The 17718-nt window shown below is 42.1% G+C and overlaps 1 protein-coding gene across 1 annotated transcript in view; it reads right to left on the bottom strand.

The window, feature by feature from the left end:
- Nucleotides 1-932: 932 nt before the first annotated feature.
- LOC126293327 (CDK5 regulatory subunit-associated protein 3) overlaps nucleotides 933-17718 on the bottom strand; it is a 69061-nt gene continuing 52275 nt past the window's right edge. The window contains exons 8-10 of the mRNA XM_049986513.1: nucleotides 12020-12228; nucleotides 11645-11816; nucleotides 933-1051 (exon numbers count right to left, since the gene is read on the bottom strand). Coding sequence (XP_049842470.1) covers nucleotides 980-1051; nucleotides 11645-11816; nucleotides 12020-12228 — 453 coding nt within the window. The 3' untranslated portion in view covers nucleotides 933-979. The remainder of the gene's footprint in view (nucleotides 1052-11644; nucleotides 11817-12019; nucleotides 12229-17718) is intronic.

Here is a 17718-nt window from a genome sequence, read left to right as displayed (position 1 = left end):
CACACACACACACACACACAGTCGTCTGATTGAATTTTATGAGTTAATTTTTCAATATAGTGCTGTGATCAGTCTCTTGAACTGTTTGTCCTTATACTTTATAAAATATATTTACGAATCTATTATTAAATGTATTTGTTACCTTTTACTTATCATATACAGGCCATCCATTCATTTCAATAGTGATGTTATCTCGTTCTGTGGCTGATTTTCCTATGCTTATGGTGTGATGATGATGATGATGATGATGATGATGATGTCCCACACTCCGGGGAGTGTAGGGGACACAGCTGATGATTAGGCAAGGCCCTAGCAGAGGTGGTTTGCCATTGCCTTCCTCCAACTGTAATGGGGATGAATGATGATGATGAAGATGACAACAACAACACCCATTCATCTCGAGGCAGGGAAAATCCCTGACCCCACCAGGAATCGAACCCGGGACCCCATGCACAGGAAGTGAGAATGCTACTGCAAGACCACAAGCTGCGGACATGTTTACGGTGCATTGTATGTAAAATTCAGTTAAGTGCAAAGACTACTTATGCATTAACTGACACAGGTAGAAGGACTGGTGGTGTACCCTATTAACAATATTTTTTTACAATATTCATACAGTTCTGCAAGAACATCTAATCTTTTTAATGTATTAAAGTGAGGTACTTCGAGGCAACAACTTAAATGTTAGGAGAAAGTCCAGTTACAATTGTGTAGTAACTTGCTGTGCATATCCAAGAAGTTAAAATGTATGTCACTATAGCCACACTACAAGACTGTTTAGTGCAAGTGTGAATGTCAGTGTTGTGTGTCCTAAAATGAGCACATTCAAAGGAAGTAATTGTGGATGTCTTCTGCATAAAACTCTTCTGATTAATGTAAGTGTACTCTCAACAGCATGGTGTTCATCTGAAGAATACTCAAAAAGTAGGACAAAAATATATTTATCTTTATTGTATTTTGTTCCTTTAATAAGCATAGGTTATAGAAGGTTGACTCCACCCATTATGTTGACTCGGCGATTGTTGTAACGTTTTGAAATGTCTTGCTGGATCTGCAACAGAAGAACAATCTTTGTGAGACATTGTTGATTTTGTAAAGGCAAAAGAAAAAATAGCAGTTACCACAATAACATAATACAGAATTAGAATTGATATTTCTCCTCAAAAAATCAGCACAACACTTCCATAACATATGTTCAAAACTAAACTACTTGCTTAATAATTATTCCATTTCTACAATTTATTATTAGGTTCTTCTTCAATAATAAGTGATGCAGACACAATATTCCTTAATGCAATGCATGGAGAAAATCTTTTCTACAGTTAGTACTTTGTATTCTTTATGTTTTTTGTTTGTGTTACAAAATATGGTCTTATCCAAAAGACCTGAGTAGAAACCATACTTTCATATGTTGGCTAAATGTGTTAAAGTGTTAAAAAAGTGTCTGCACTAAGGTCTTGAAGATGGTTATCATAGACTGAAATTTATTACCTGTTACACATGGTGGTAAGAAACAGTCTGAAAAGTCTGTAAGGATGTTGCAGGATAGGTTCTGCTGAAAAGTAATTGTTTATTAAAAAAATTCGATACTTGTGCCATCCTGAAGTTAATTGGTATTGAAGCTATCCAATGAATCCATATTGCACAGACTGAAAAACTACACTGAGAAAATGCCACATACAGTGACAAAACAAAAATGGTGGAAAATCAAAAAGTTTTAATATGTTCATGAAAAATGAATTTCACATTCTACTAATCTGATCTGGCTGCTTGTTAGTGCCTTATAACACTAAATCTTGTTTTTACATTCCATAGTCTCATGTACGAATACTGCCCACTGAAACATAAAGAATTTAAAATCCTTCAACTTAGTTGTACTAAAATACACAGTCAACCAGGAAACCATTTATGTCTTTGTATCAATTATGGATCACAATCTTATACAGGCTGCTCAGAAACAGTCTGGAGAGCTTGTACAGGTGTTGCAAAGTTGCTTGTGTTGAAAAATAACTGTTAAGGAAAAAAATTCAATATGTTGTACAGTTTCTGAATTAATTAGCACCAAAATTAGCCAATTAGGTGCCTTCGCGCAAACAAATTCAAGCAGCCTGCCAGAAACAATGTCACCAAACATGATTGTTTGGTTTCCTAAAACAGAACAAGAGAGTGATACAAAATTTGGACATGAGATGGTAGTAAGAATCAAACCCAAGCCAAAGGCTGAGCAGTCTCATGCACTATATATATTACCGTTTAACATTTTTAGCATACCAAAAATCTTGGAAAGCTCCCGACTGATTTACTTCAAATTTATATGCAATATTCTAATACATATTCAGCCAGGCATAGGATATATAAAGGGTCTCATACAAGAAAGTTGATGTGTTAAAATAAAATAGAGGTCGAAGTCTATCGACAAAATCTTTATTCATTACTAAATCAAGCAGTTTTGGAATTTATTTATAAAAATAATATCATTGAAATGCAATCCAGTACGCCTATGCCACTCATTTAAACATTAAACACAATTTTGCATAATAGCTCGGCATGTAGACACTGGGATGGCTGCCACTTCGCTACACATATCTCCTTTCAATTGTTCTAGAGAATTTGGGTTACTGATATGTACTTTAGATTTGATGTACACCCATAAGGAAATATCCATGGGGCTGAAATCTGTGCTGCATGGGGGCTAATTTATGTCCCCCCTCCTGGAGATCGATTTTCCGGGAAAAATATCACAAACTCGCCGTATAGCTGCATAGGATGCTTGTGCTGTGGCTCCGTATTGCTGAAACCATGTTCTTTGATTATAACTAAAAAAGTTTTGTAACTCAGCCACCAAACAGTCTTTTAACATCGTCACATAGCATTCCAAATTCACTGTAATTGCACGACCACTTTCATCTTCTAAAAAGTGTGGGCCAATTATTTCTCAAGTGAACATCGCAGCCCATACAGTAACTTTTGGTGATTAAGGGGTTCCTTATGCTTCTGTTTAGGGTTCATTGCACTCCAGTAGTGGTAATTTTTCTTACTGACATGACCGTTCAGGTCAAAATGAGCCTCGTCAGAAAACAAGATGCAATTAAATGAATGGCAATCACTCAGTCACATCATTAATCATTAATGAACTGCAGCGTCTGTCTGGCATCCTGGGGCTTTATTTCTTGCGCCAGTTGGGTTTTTAAGGGAACTGTTTAAGTTCCTTTTGCAGAATTTGGTGCAGTGATGATCTATGTAAATTTAAAGAACTTGCACACTCATGAATGGAGACGTTAGGATCATTACGAGCAGACTGATTTACACTCACCACGGATTTGCCCATTCTTGATGACCTTCATCGCCTGCATTTCAGTTTGGCCAGTACTGTACTGGTCTCCTCAAACATTTTGATCCATTTCCTGCTAAGGGGCACATTTCACCCGGAGCATCATTTATATCATGCAGTCCATGATCACTGCAAAATTTCCTCCGTATTACAGTTGTCGAATCACCATTTTTAAAAATTTCTCACACACAGAATGCATGGTCTGCTCCCAAGAAGCACTCTATACCGACTGAATTCCTAAAGGCCAAGCAGGTTATGCACATACTTCCCACTCTCCTCCGATTCATTGGGCATGTGCAGAGAGCTTTTCAAATATAAAAATTATTTTAAGACGTCCTGCATCTCTTTAAACACCAGTGTATATGTTTTCTGTTAAAACCATCTTGAGAAAAAAAAATACTGTTCCATGCTGTATTGTAAAAATGTGCAATTTGTTTATTTATCACAGTCAATTTTAACTACAATAGCAAGGCATTTAAACCATTAGACAAATTGCTTCTCCCAAATACTGAGTGGTCAGAAACAGTGTGACAAGCTTGTAAGGGTAATGTGGGGAGATTGTGCTGAGAAATAATTGTTAAGAAAAAAATTGGATATGTTATGCCATATCCGAGTTACTTAGTGCTGAAGTTAGGCAATTAAATAGTCAAGCACAAAAAATCCAGCAGCTGGCCAGAGGCAGTGTGACCAATCTTATTTTTTGTTTGGTCTCCTCAAACCAAATAGATGCAGCTTTTGCTCACCTATCCTAAATTTGTCACGTCTGAAAAAGGCACATTTAACTGGTAATGAGCATTTGAACAAATGGTAACTCATGGACCTGCGGATGTCTGTGCATTACCGCACTTAAGCCAAGAGCTTGAATTTGTAGAAGCAATGATGCGATTGGTTAACTCCAATGTTAAGAACTAAGGAACAGTACAACACATTGCATTTTTTTCATATTTCTCAGCAGAAACTTCCCTGCAGTAGCCTTAAAAGCTTATCAGACTGTTTGTGACTGCCCTACATTTTTATACTCTATATACCAATGATCGCAACCTATTTATTAATTCATTTTAAGTGACATCAGTTCCCAATCAAGAAACTGTTGGCAATAACAATAAACAAGGCTCAAGGTAAGAGAGCGAAAGAAGAGGACAGAGTGTGGGGGTGAAGAAAATGGACATAGAGAGGGGGACGGCAGAGATGGAGAGAGATAAGGAGTTGGAGTTGCGGGATAAAGAGAGGGTGGGGAGGAGGGGGAGGGAGTTGGAGGGGAGGTGGTGGGAGGGGGAGGAGGAGGAGGAGGAGGAACAGACATGAAAATAGAGGGGGAAGGAGGAGATGGGCAGAGAGAGGAGAGAGAGGGAGATAACGATGTACATCCAATTCCACACATATTTAGCAATTGCAGTTTGCTTTTCCATAATAAAGTAATGTCTGAAAATAGCTGCAGAAATATTAAATCAGGTGGTATTAATAAGATTTCAAAGCAGTGCAAAGATTGGCAACTTGCTTTGAATATCCAGAAATATAAAATTGTGTACTTCACAGAAAAAAATAATATTCTACATCATCAGTGTTCACAAATACAATTGGTCAACTCCTAAAATTACCTGCATGTGACACTTTGTAGGGATATGAAATGAAACAATCACATACGCTCAGTTTTAGGTAAGGCAGGTGGCAGACTTTGGCTCATTAGCAGAATACCACGGAAATGCAATCAGTCTATGACACAGACTGCTTACAAATTGCTTGTGTGTCCCACCTTACAATACTGCTCAAGTGTTTTGGATCCCTACCAAATAGGAATAACAGGGATCACTGATTGTGTGGTGTCACCGCCACACACCACCACACTTGCTAGGTGGTAGCCTTTAAATTGGCTGCGGTCCGTTAGTATACGTCAGACCCGCGTGTCGCCACTATCAGTGATTGCAGACCGAGCGACGCGACACGGAAGGTCTAGTCTAGAGAGACTCCCTAGCACTCATCCCAGTTGTACAGCCGACTTTGCTAGCGATGGTTCACTGTTTACAGACGCTCTCAATTGCAGAGTTGACAGTTTAGCATAGCCTTCAGCTACGTCATTTGCTAGGACCTAGCAAGGAGCCATATTCAGATACTATAACAGATAATATTGTGACTCATGTACTGTCAAGAACGACGTTCATCATTAATGGATTAAAGTTAAGTATCATACTAATTATGTCCGCTTTGTGAATTCTTATTCCTTGTCATGTTCCAGACCTCACGTCAGTATAGTTCTTCCCTCCTCACGCTAGCCTGCTTGAGCTAAAACGCATGCATTTCGGCCTCCACTCGCAACGCGGTGTTGGCTCTTCTGCTAATACAAAAGATTGTATACACAGAAAGACAGCACGTATGGTCACAGGTTTGTCGTTACATGTTGAAAAAACTCGATTGGCTCCCAATGATAGCTGCAAATTATCCTCAGACTGTCTAAGAATAAAATTTTAAGAATAAATATTAAGTGAAGAGCCTAGAAATATCCCTCCATCCCTTATGTATTATTCCTATAGGAGTTATTAAAACAAAATTAGATTAATTATGGCACACACACACACACACACACACACACACACACACACACACACACACACACACACACAGAGAGAGAGAGAGAGAGAGAGAGAGAGGCAATTGAGAAATAAATCTTCTTGTGTTCCATATGCAAATGGAGTGAGAAGAAATCCTAGCATGTGGTTTCATGCTAAGTGTGCAATGCATCTTGGCAGTGGTTTGCAAAGTATGTGCTATATTTATTAAACTATAAGAGGGCCATGAATATACAACAATCCACCTTTTTTAAAAGAGGCTTCTTGAGAACAATTTATTTTTAACGTATTCTGACTAATCAAAATTACAAACTTTTATTGATGTAAAGCATCTGCCTAAAAAACTAACATTATACTTGTTCTAAACTTATGATATTTACTGATCTTATACATTTTGATAATAAAAAGAGAAATAAAAGAAACAAAGGGAAATGGTTTATGTTAACTTTTATCTTCACATCCTCTTTTGATTACCATAGAAGCCAGTCATCTGTGGTATCATTATTTTTAACCCCAAGGTGCACATGGTTAATAATAATCATCGTCACCACCACCAGTACCATCATTATCTCGAATGACAGTTTCACCTAATCATAAAAGAGGCAATGTATTTCTATACACTAGCAGCAATGAAATTTATAATCTTAGGTAGCACAAATATTTGGCCCTTTTGAATAGGATGCATTTTCTGAGGTTGTCATTATGTTGGAACCTGAGAAGACAGCTGGTTTTTGAGAGTACATAACGAATTTTGCACCTATGTTGACATTTGAATAACACATTATGCCTTTGTCGACTGTTTCCAAACATGTTGTCTGCCCACTGCTCTCTCCCACTGGTTGCATAGAACCAGCAGCTGACACACCTCATTTCATTTCCACCACTTCTCACAGTGAGTGTTGAAAACATTGCTGCACGAAACACATAAGTACTCCACAAGCCACTATCGAGACTTTTACCTTCTCCTGCAGAAATAGAAGTTATTGTTGACTACTTTTCAAATTTTAATGTCATTTTAATTTCAGAAACAAATGGATTCAAGCAAACTGCAGTTTAAATGTGGTAAATGTCCATAAAAAGCCAAGGAATGTAGTATACATTCCCATGTTGTATGGTTGGCAGCACGACGAAATTTGCTGCTTCCAAAACTTCCAAATTCTTCAAAATAAATCTGCACGCAACCTCAGCTGGCACAGTTTCATCTACACATGTAAGATGACAACTATCTACCTTACTAAGAAACAAACTGGGACCCGGAACAGTTTTGTAGGTTGCCTATCTAACAACTTTCAGGAGGAAAAAAAATTCAATTCAATATTCCACGTAAAACTGAACTGAATTTAAAAATTTAAAATGCTGACATAATCTGCTCATTAAGAAATATTATATTATGTTCAAAGTTTAACATAGTGTAACTAGTATTACAGTTAGAACCGTGTTTCTGTCTTGAGGCAACAAGCTGTCAGCCCGCTAACACTTTATTCATCCAGTGTTTGAAAATGAGAACACTTAGTGGGTCCCAGCAAACTTTATATGCAATTTCAAACCTTATGAAACTTTTTCTTGCTTACAACCCCCCCCCCCCCCCCTCCAAACACACACACACACACACACACACACACACACACACACAAAATGGGGTGAAAAAAGGTTTGTCACTTACTAGACTTTCACTGTTCATGAAGTTAACTTCAACATCATGCACGACATTTTAATTGATTACATTTTTAGTACTTCCTCTATCCACAACACGGTTTGCAGACACCATTGACATATGCTACTGAATGTACCTGTACAATTATATTATTGTGCGATTCATAGTTCAGGAGTTACAGTGTCGTAAACCTAGATATGTATGAATAACTTTTCTCTGCTCAAAATAGAGTGCAAATAATGCACATGAATTCATCCAGTGTTTCATAACAACAGCACACAGCAACTTCCAAATAACTTTAGGCATAATTTCAACCTTTTCTACACTTTCTCACTTAAATGCTTAACATCCAGTATTTAACACACAAACTCCTATTACAGTGGTCAGACATCTGAAACTGTTTTATATGTGGAAGTTTGATTCTTCACAGCATCAGGGTGTTAGCAATTTAAGCCATTACACTACATAAACACACTGACCTCAGCAGCAACAGTTTAATCTGTGAATGTAAGACGACACTGCATTTCTCAAATGACAAGGTTGGGAAAAAACACTGTCATATAACCAGGTTAATATGGTATGTAGATATATAACTGGAAGACTCAGAGCTGGATTGGGGAAAAAATGTACACTACTGGCCATTAAAATTGCTACACCACGAAGATGACGTACTACAGATGTGAAATTTAACCAACAGAAAGAAGATGCTGTGATATGCAAATGATTAGATTTTCAGACCATTCACACAAGGTTGGCGCCGGTGCAGACACCTACAATGTGCTGACATGAGGAAAGTTTCCAACCGATTTCTCATACACAAACAGCAGTTGACCGGTGTTGCCTGGTGAAACGTTGTTGTGATGCCACATGTAAGGAGGAGAAATGCATACCATCACGTTTCTGACTTTGGCAAAGGTCGATTGTAGCCTAGCGCGATTGCGGTTTATCATATCGCGACATTGCTGCACGCTTGGTCGAGATCCAATGACTGTTAAGCAAAATATGGAAGCGGTGGGTTCAGGAAGGTAAAACGGAACGCCATACTGGATCCCAACGGCCTCGTATCACTAGCAGTTGAGATGACAGGCATCTTATCGGCATGGCTGTAACGGATTGTGTAGCCATGTCTCGATCCCCGAGTCAACAGATGGGGACGTTTGCAAGACAACAACCACCTGCACGAACAGATCGACGACGTTTGCGCCAGTATGAAATATCAGCTCTGACACATGGCTGCGTTTCGGTAACCCTTGACGCTCCATCATAGACAGGAGTGCCTGCGATGGTGTACTCAATGAATCAGGGTGCACAAATGGCAAAACGCCATTTTTTTCAGAAGAAATCAGGTTCTGTTTACAGCATCATGATGGTCACATCCACATTTGGCGACATCATGGTGAACGGACATTGGAAGCGTGTGTTCGTCATCGTCATACTGGCGTATCACCCAGCATGATGGTATGGGGTGCCATTGGTTACATGTCTCGGTCACCTCTTGTTTGCATTGACAGCACTTTGAACAGTGGACATTACATTTCAGATGTGTTACGACCATGGCTCTACCCTCCATTCGATCCCTGTGAAACCCTACATTTCAGCAGGATAATGCACGACCGCATATTGCAGGTCCTGTAGGGGCCTTTCTGGATACAGAAAATGTTTGGCTGCTGCGCTGGCCAGCACATTCTCCAGATCTCTCGCCAATTGAAAAGTCTGGTCAATGGTGGCCGAGCAACTGGCTCATCACAATACGCCAGTCACTACTCTTGATGAACTGTGGTATCGTATTGAAGCAGCATGGGCAGCTGTACCTGTACACAGCCATCCAAGACTGTTTCACTCAATGCCCAAGCGTATCAAGGCCGTTATCACGGCAAGAGGTGGTTGCTCTGGGTACTGATTTCTCAGGATCTATGCACCCAAATTGCGTGAAAATGTAACCATATGTCAGTTCTAGTATAATATATTTGTTCAATGAATGCCCATTTAGAATCTGCATTTCTTCTTGGTGTAGCAATCTTAATGGCCAGTACCGTATATTCTGCAAGAGCTGTACACAAAATCCAGGATTGTTAAATATATCATACTTTGCAGAAACATAAGTAATAATGAATCTTTTGTGAAACTGTTACTTTTTTTAAATCACAAATACAAGAAATCTACAGACATGTACTGATGTGTCACTACAGTTAGTACACAGTGCCTGATACCACCAGGAGTAAGACAATAGTATTACAAAAAGTTATTGAAATGTGTAACCTCATCAACCTAAGTGCAAGTTATGTCTTGCTCACAAAGGTCTGATGGAACCCATCATATCATTGTTACCACCAATAGCACCACCACCGTTGTCTTTACCATTATCATTATCTTTCAAGTTTAGCCTCGTTGGACCCAAAGATAAGAAACCTTGCACATCTCAGTGAGCTGTTTGCTGATACTTGTGCTTCCAACAGCTGTGAGCCAGCTTGCCTTACAAAAGGATACAACAGCATTACGACACCCTTCCCGAGCGAATCGGTGCTTGCATCCAGGTCAGAGAGGGTGCAACCTCACACTGATAAGTGGGCTCATACTGCAAGTTCTTGTAAATGAATGAGCGACACAGATAACAACCACCTTAAACATGCTAAACGAAAGGTAGAGCACTTCCTGTTGCCTTGATGTATTAGCACCAATATTTGCCTCCTGCTGTACAAAATCCGACATAACTCTAGAATGAATGAGGCTACAGGGGTTGCACAAAAATATGTAAACAGCATGAGAAATGTATGCCTGAACATGAGTGCAAATAATAGGCAAACCTGCAGGTTGTGCTGTTGTACTTGGCAACAGACAACACGTCTGAAATGTCCTCAATATGCTGTAAGTGCCAGTCAAACATGGGCACATTGTTGGCGCTCTTAAGGTGGGTACTTCAGTAACTGAGGTAGCTGAAGTGCTCGGTGCTGCGAGAGACACAGTATCAAAGATTTATACCGGGAATAGGAAAAGCAGAAAAACACTATCGGGTAAGTCACAGCAAGAACGAAAATGTGTGTCAAGTGAATATAACAGACGGTCAACTGAAACGATTGTGACACAAAATTAGAGTACAACTTCTGCAAATATCACTGCAGAACTTAATATCACACTTGTGAGCCCTGTCAGCACTGAAACAACACTGAGGGAGGTCCACAAGGACAGACTCGCAGGGCTAGCCAGCAAAGCACTCATCAGTGATCCACATGCCTGTAACAGGAAAGTGGTAAGAAAGCATAAAACCTGGACTATGAAGCAATAGATGAATGTCATTCCATCAGATGAGTCTTATTTCACACTGTTTCCAACTTCTGGTTGAATTTACGTTCCGGGACTAAAACGTGACAGGGGTTGGGTGACAATTTGGGCACCCACATCATGGTATTCCACCAACCCCATAGTTACCCTGCAAGGTCACATTACTGCCACGGATTATGCAATCATTTTGGCTGATCGGGTGTGTCTTGTGGTAAAACGTTTGTTCCTCAAAGGTGATGCTGTGGTCCAAGAAAGCAGGGCCTCTTTTCACACAGCTCGCAGCATCCAGAACTGGTTTTGTGAGCAAAAGGATGGATCACTACATATCCCCTGGCCACCACAGAATATAGTTGAGCCTTTGTAGTTTACTTTTGAGAGAAGGGTGCACGATCACTATCCATCTCCATCATAGTTAACTGATCTTGCCATTATTTTGCAGGAAGAATGGTGTAAGATTTCCTTGAAAATCTTACAGGACCTGTATCTATCCATTATCAGGTGACAGTAAGCTGTTTTGAATGCCAATGGATTTTCAACACTGTATTACTCACGGTAATGTGTCATTTTTATTTTGTTTCCATATTTTTGTCCAACCCCTGTATGCTCAAATGAAAGGGACCAATGTTTTTCGCATATAACTTCCTATCTCTTCGATATATCACATGATGCCTATTCCAATGGAAAATTACATGTTGCACCCCTGAATGCAACTTCAAATCTTGGAGAAAACTTGAAGGTTTTGTAAATTCATCAACTAAGTTCTATGTAATTTTGTAACAGCTAAAAGCAATTCGCATTGCTCACTGAGCAGCCCACCTCCTTCTGCAGCTCCTTCGTCTTCTCGATGATGAGCTTCAGCTTGGGCTGCAGTGCCCGTGCCTCCTCGGCAGCCTCCGCCTTCTTCTGCCTGGCCGCCGCCTGCTGCGCCACCATCTTCTCTGCCAGCCTCAGCTTGTGCTGCAGCTGCTCTACCAGTCGGTCCACATACCTGTGCACATGCAGATGCACAATTGGCTAAATGAAAATGCAATGCAATGTTTAGAGCAAGCTATAGCACGTTAATACATTATCAGTGGCCACACATGAGTAATAATTAGGAGAGCTCCTTTCAAAAGTACACCTACTTTTTAACCTTATTTTTTAAAGTTATTTAGTCCTCCTATCTAGAAACACAACATGACACATTAGTACCTGTATGAGTGCTTTATATTGCAGAGGTGCCTGATCTTCGGATCATTAGCAGTGCTTAGCACTTCAGCGACCTGGCCCAGCATCTTCTCGACTGTTTCCGACGACTGCAGCTGGACAGACATCGGCACGTTCTGGAGCTGTGTCAGCTGCACACCACGCACGGAGTCATCTCGCATCTCAAACAGCCGAATCTTCAGGAAGGCCTGGAGCTGTACAAACAGTCGGGAGACTGTATTCAGTTTCAATGTAAAGAACAAAGCAGATCAAAATGGACTTAACAGCTTAATGATAAGCAGAAGGAAATAAATTAAAAACTAAGTCAAACACTGACAGCATAAATAATCACAACACCAAAAAATAATGCAGAGTAACGAAACGATTACAGGTTAGTGTATGCACGAGATAAGCCACTGTCAACGTGAAATGCAGGTACATTAATAACTGTTGTAAATGCCACAATGTTGAACGCAAACATACAAATGAGCATGCATTGTGCTGTAGAGGAGCTGGAAGTCAGTTCGTGGGATGGCATTCCTTGCCTGTTTCACTTGGTTGCTCAAGCCAGGGACAGTTAATGCTGCTTCAGGATGACAGTGGAGTTGTCGTCCAATGGTATCCTATATGTGCTCGATTGGAGATTGATCTGGTGATCAAGCAGGCCAAGGCAACATGTCAACATTCTGTGGAACGGGATGGGTTACAACAGCAGTGCACAAGTGGCTTGCGAGTATATGTTCTGGGTGTTCACAAATTTTTAGGTTCAGAAAATTTTAAGAGTGTGAAATTAATAGCATCTCCTACATAACAGTTATGCTTATCAACAAGTTTATACAACTACATTACTACCAACAATAATAACAATAACAACAACTTATCTGACAAAAGAAATAATTGTTTTTGGGGAATTTTGTTGTTTTGTACATATCAAGTACAGGGCAATAATGAAATAATGTGTAAGGTTTAACAACTCTCCATTTTGCATTTTTGTGTAAGTAGGGGCTTTTGTGCTTTTCCATTTTTTTCGGGCAAATGTACAAGATCTCTAACAGATGTATTTTACTTCCAGGCTGAAAACAGATATTCTTATGCAGCACCCACACAACAATTTATGCTAACTGTACACTTTGTTGTTAAATATATGTTTGCAGTCACACTTATTTGATATTGTCACTCTCTCAGTCAAAGGATCCTCCTTTGCATTTAACTTCTCCTGTTAATTTACTTTTCTGCTCCCAGAATGATACTTTTCACGCTGCAGTGGAACGTGCACTAATATCAAACTTCCTGGCAGATTAATGCTGTGTGCCAGACCAAGACTCGAACTTTGCCCTTTCGAGGTTGGTTGGTTTGGGGGATTAAAGGGACCAGGCTGCTACGGTCATTGGCCCCTTGTTCCAAAATTTCAAACACCTACACAGAATAAAAAGGAACAATGGAAAAGACGACAGATGACACAGGACAAGGAAGACTTAGACAGGGACCAGACAAAAGGAATTAAAATCACACAGAGTGTGACAGTGGTTGGCCGACCATAGATACAAAACAAAGAAAGGAAAAGCCAACCACTGAGAAACACACAAAAAAAATCAGATTAAACTTGTAGGCCATATGCCAGAATCAACACAAAAAGACAAGCACTTAGATGGAGTGATAAAAGCCCCCTGCCCGAATAAAATGCAAAACTAAGCCTACCACAGCAGTGTCACCAGTTAAAAGGGTAGGGGGCGTATCAGGCAGCGCAAACATCTGCCTGAGCACACTTAAAAGTGGAAAGGCGAACAAAATGTGGACCATCATCAAAGCTGAACCTGCATCGACATAGAGGCGGGTCCTCAAGCCACAGTAAATGGCTGTGTGTCAAGGTGGTGTGGCCAATACAGAGCTGAAAAAGGACTACTGAGTCTCTGCAAGTAGCTCGTAGGGATGATCGCCACAATTCCTGTCTCCTTGATAGAACGGAGTTTGTTTGGTGTGGTCAGGTGGTGCCATTCAGTGTCCCAAAGTTCGCCAACTTCGCGGAATAAGAATGCTCGCAAATCAGGTGCTGGGAGGCCAATGTCCAGAGATGGTTTACTAGTGGCCTGTTTCGCCAGCCGGTCAACATTTTCATTGCCGGGGATCCCAACATGGCCTGGGGTCCACACAAAGACCACAGAGCGGCCGCAATGGGCAAGAGTATGCAGGGACTCCTGGATAGCCATCACCAGACGAGAATGAGGGAAACACTGATCGATAGCTCGTAAACCGCTCACGGAGTCGCTACAGATAATGAAGGACTCACCTGAGCAGGAGCGGATATACTCTAGGACATGAAGTATGGCGAGCAGCTCAGCAGTGAAAACACTGCAGCCAGCCAGCAATGAATATTGCTCGTAATGGTCCCCTAGAGTGAGAGAATAACTGACACGACCAGCAACCATTGAACCATCAGTGTAAACAACGCCAGAGCCCTGATACGTGGCAAGGGTGGAAAGAAAGCGACGGTGGAGGGCCTCCGGAGGGTCTGAGTCCTTCGGGCCCTGTGCCAATTGAGCCAAAGGCAAGGGCGGGGCACACACCATGGGGGTGTATGCAGAGGGGCCGGAAAAGGAGATGGAAGAGGGAAAACCCCAAGCCCGAAGAGAAGCTCTGAGACGTGGACCGCGATCGGACAACCCGACCGGGGCCGACGTTCTGGCAGATGGACGACCAACTGAGGAAACAGGAGACGATAATTAGGATGTCAGGGCAAGCTACAAACATGTATAAACGTTGGTGCCGTAATCGCAGTGGAGGGACACCTGCCTCAACAAGTATGCTGTCCACAGGGCTGGCCCAGAAGGCACCAGTGGCAAGTCGTATCCCACTGTGAAGGATTGGGTCCAGCACCCGTAACGCAGAAGGGGATGCTGAACCACAAGCCAGGCTCCCATAATCCAGACGGGATTGGATTAACGCCTGGTAGAGCCGTAAGAGGGTAGATCGGTCGGTGCCCCAGCTGGTGTGGCTCAAGCATCACAGAGCATTAAGATGCCACCAACACATCTGTTTAAGCTGCCAAATATGTGGGAGCCAAGTCAACTGGGCATCAAAAACCACACCCAAAAACTGATGTGTCTCCACCACAGCAAGAGGCTCGCCGTCATGACTGTTTGTTGCAGGCAGAAATGCATTATGCAGGTCTTGGCAGCCGATAACTGGAAGCCATGTGCTACAGCCCAAGACAGCACCTTGCGGATAGCGCCCTGCAGCTGATGTTCAGCAGCTGCAATGCCAATGGAGCTATAATAGAGGCAGAAGTCGTCAGCATACAATGAAGCTGAGACAGATGTTCCCACTGCCGCAGTGAGCCCATTAATTGCAATTAAAAACAGGCAGACACTTAAGACTGACCGCTGTGGTACCCCGTTCTCCTGAACTTGGGAGGAACTATGGGAGGCAGCGACTTGCATTCGGAAGGTACGATGCGACAGAAAATTTTGTATGAAAATCGGCAGTGGACCACGAAGACCCCAACCATGAAGTGTAGAGAGGATGTGATGGCGCCATGTCGTATCGTATGCCTTCTGCATGTCGAAAAAGACAGGGATGAGGGGCTGACCGCGGGCAAAGGCTGTACGAAACTTACCCTGAGATGGAGCCAGGAGGCCCCGAGACTCGAGTACACATCTCAATCGTCGGCTCACCATGTGTTCGAGCAACTTGTAAAAAACGTTGGTGAGGCTAATGGGGCAGTAGCTGTGCACCGCCAAAGGGTTCTTGCGAGGTTTCAAAATGGGGATAACAATGCTTTCCCGCTATTGCGACGGAAACTCACCCTCGATCCAGATACGTTGTAAAGATCGAGGAGGTGTCGCTGGCAGTCCACTGAAAGGTGTTTGAGTGTCTCTGACAGTGGATGCGATCTGGCCCAGGAGCTGTATCAGGGCAAGCGGCTAGGGCACTGTGAAATTCCCACTCACTGAATGGAACATTGTAGGATTCAGGATGGTGGGTGCGAAATGAAAGGCTCCGACGTTCCACCCGCTCTTTAATGGAGCAGAAGGCCAGTGGGTAAGTCGCAGAAGCGGAACTCAGAGCAAAATGCTCTGCCAAGCGGTTTGCAATTACGTCGGAGTCGGTACAAACTGCTCCATTCAGTGACAGCGCAGGGACGCCGACAGGGGTCTAATAGCCATAGAGGCATCAAATCTACATCTACACCTACATCCATACTCCGCAAGCCACCTGTCGGTGTGGGGCAGAGGGTACCTTGAGTACCTCTATCGGTTCTTCCTTCTATTCCAGTCTTGTACTGTTCGTCAAAAGAAGGATTGTTGGTATGCCTCTGTGTGGGTTCTAATCTCTCTGATTTTATCCTTGTGGTCTCTTCGCGAGATATACGTAGGAGGGAGCAATATACTGCTTGACTCCTCAATGAAGGTATGTTCTTGAAACTTCAACAAAAGCCCGTACCAAGCTACTGAGCGTCTCTCCTGCAGGATCTTCCACTGGAGTTTATCTATCATCTCCGTAACGCTTTTGCAATTACTAAATGATCCTGTAACAAAGCGCACTGCTCTCTGTTGGATCTTCTATATCTCTTCTGTCAACCCTATCTGGAACGGATCCCACACTGCTGAGCAGTATTCAAGCAGTGGGTAAACACGCGTGCTGTAACATACTTCCTTTGTTTTCAGATTGCATTTCCATAGGGTTCTTCCAATGAATCTCAGTCTGACATCTGCTTTACCGACGATCAACTTTATATGATCATTCCATTTTCAATCACTCCTAATGCGTACTCCCAGATAATTTATGGAATTAACTGCTTCCAGTTGCTGACTTGCTATATTGTAGCTAAATAATAAGGAATCTTTCTTTCTATGTATTCGCAGCACATTACACTTGCCTACACTGAGATTCAATTGCCATTCCCTGCACCATGCGTCAATGCGCTGCAGATCCTCTTGCATTTCAGTACAATTTTCCTTTGTTACAACCTCTCTATACACCACAATATCATCCGCAAAAAGCTTCAGTGAACTTCCGATGTCATCCACAAGGTCATTTATGTATGCTGTAAATAGCAACAGTCCTACGACACTCCCCTGTGGCACACCACTCATACTTCAGAAGACTTCTCTCCATTGAGAATGACAGGCGATGGAGAGCCATGTAGGCCAATGGTGGAGACATACCATTCCCAGCACTCCCGCTTGTGTTGGCAAATGATGCGGCGGGCCCGCACGCGGAGCCGTTTAAAGGCGACGAGCTTTTGTAAAGATGGATGCTGCTTGTGAAGCTGGAGCACCCGCCGGCGATCTTTAATCACCTCAGCGATCGCAAGCAACCACCAAGGCACAGTCTTCTGCTGAGGGGACCCATAAGAACGGAGAATGGCAGATTCTGCAGCAGTAATCATCTTGGCGGTGAGCGAGTGAACCACCGCATCAATGGCTTCATTAGAAAGAGGCTCAATAGGGGCCATGGAGGGGAACAAGTCCCAGTCAGCGTTATACAGAGCCCATCTGCAACGGCAACCAGAAGAGGGACGCTGTGGCAGTGACAAAGATTGAAAAGTGGGCACTACCACACTCCATTTGACAGATGGTAAGAGGCTAGGGCTGTAGATCGATAGGTCGATGGCGGAGTACGTGCCATGTGCCACACTGAAATGTGTGAATGCACCATCACTTAAAATGTTTTTATGATGGTATTGTAATGTCATAGTTTTGTGT

This window comes from Schistocerca gregaria, chromosome 10 (assembly GCF_023897955.1).
Source record: "Schistocerca gregaria isolate iqSchGreg1 chromosome 10, iqSchGreg1.2, whole genome shotgun sequence".
NCBI lineage: Eukaryota > Metazoa > Arthropoda > Insecta > Orthoptera > Acrididae > Schistocerca > Schistocerca gregaria.
Note: the sequence above shows the minus strand (reverse complement) of the source record. Positions and strands in the feature narration are given on the sequence as shown.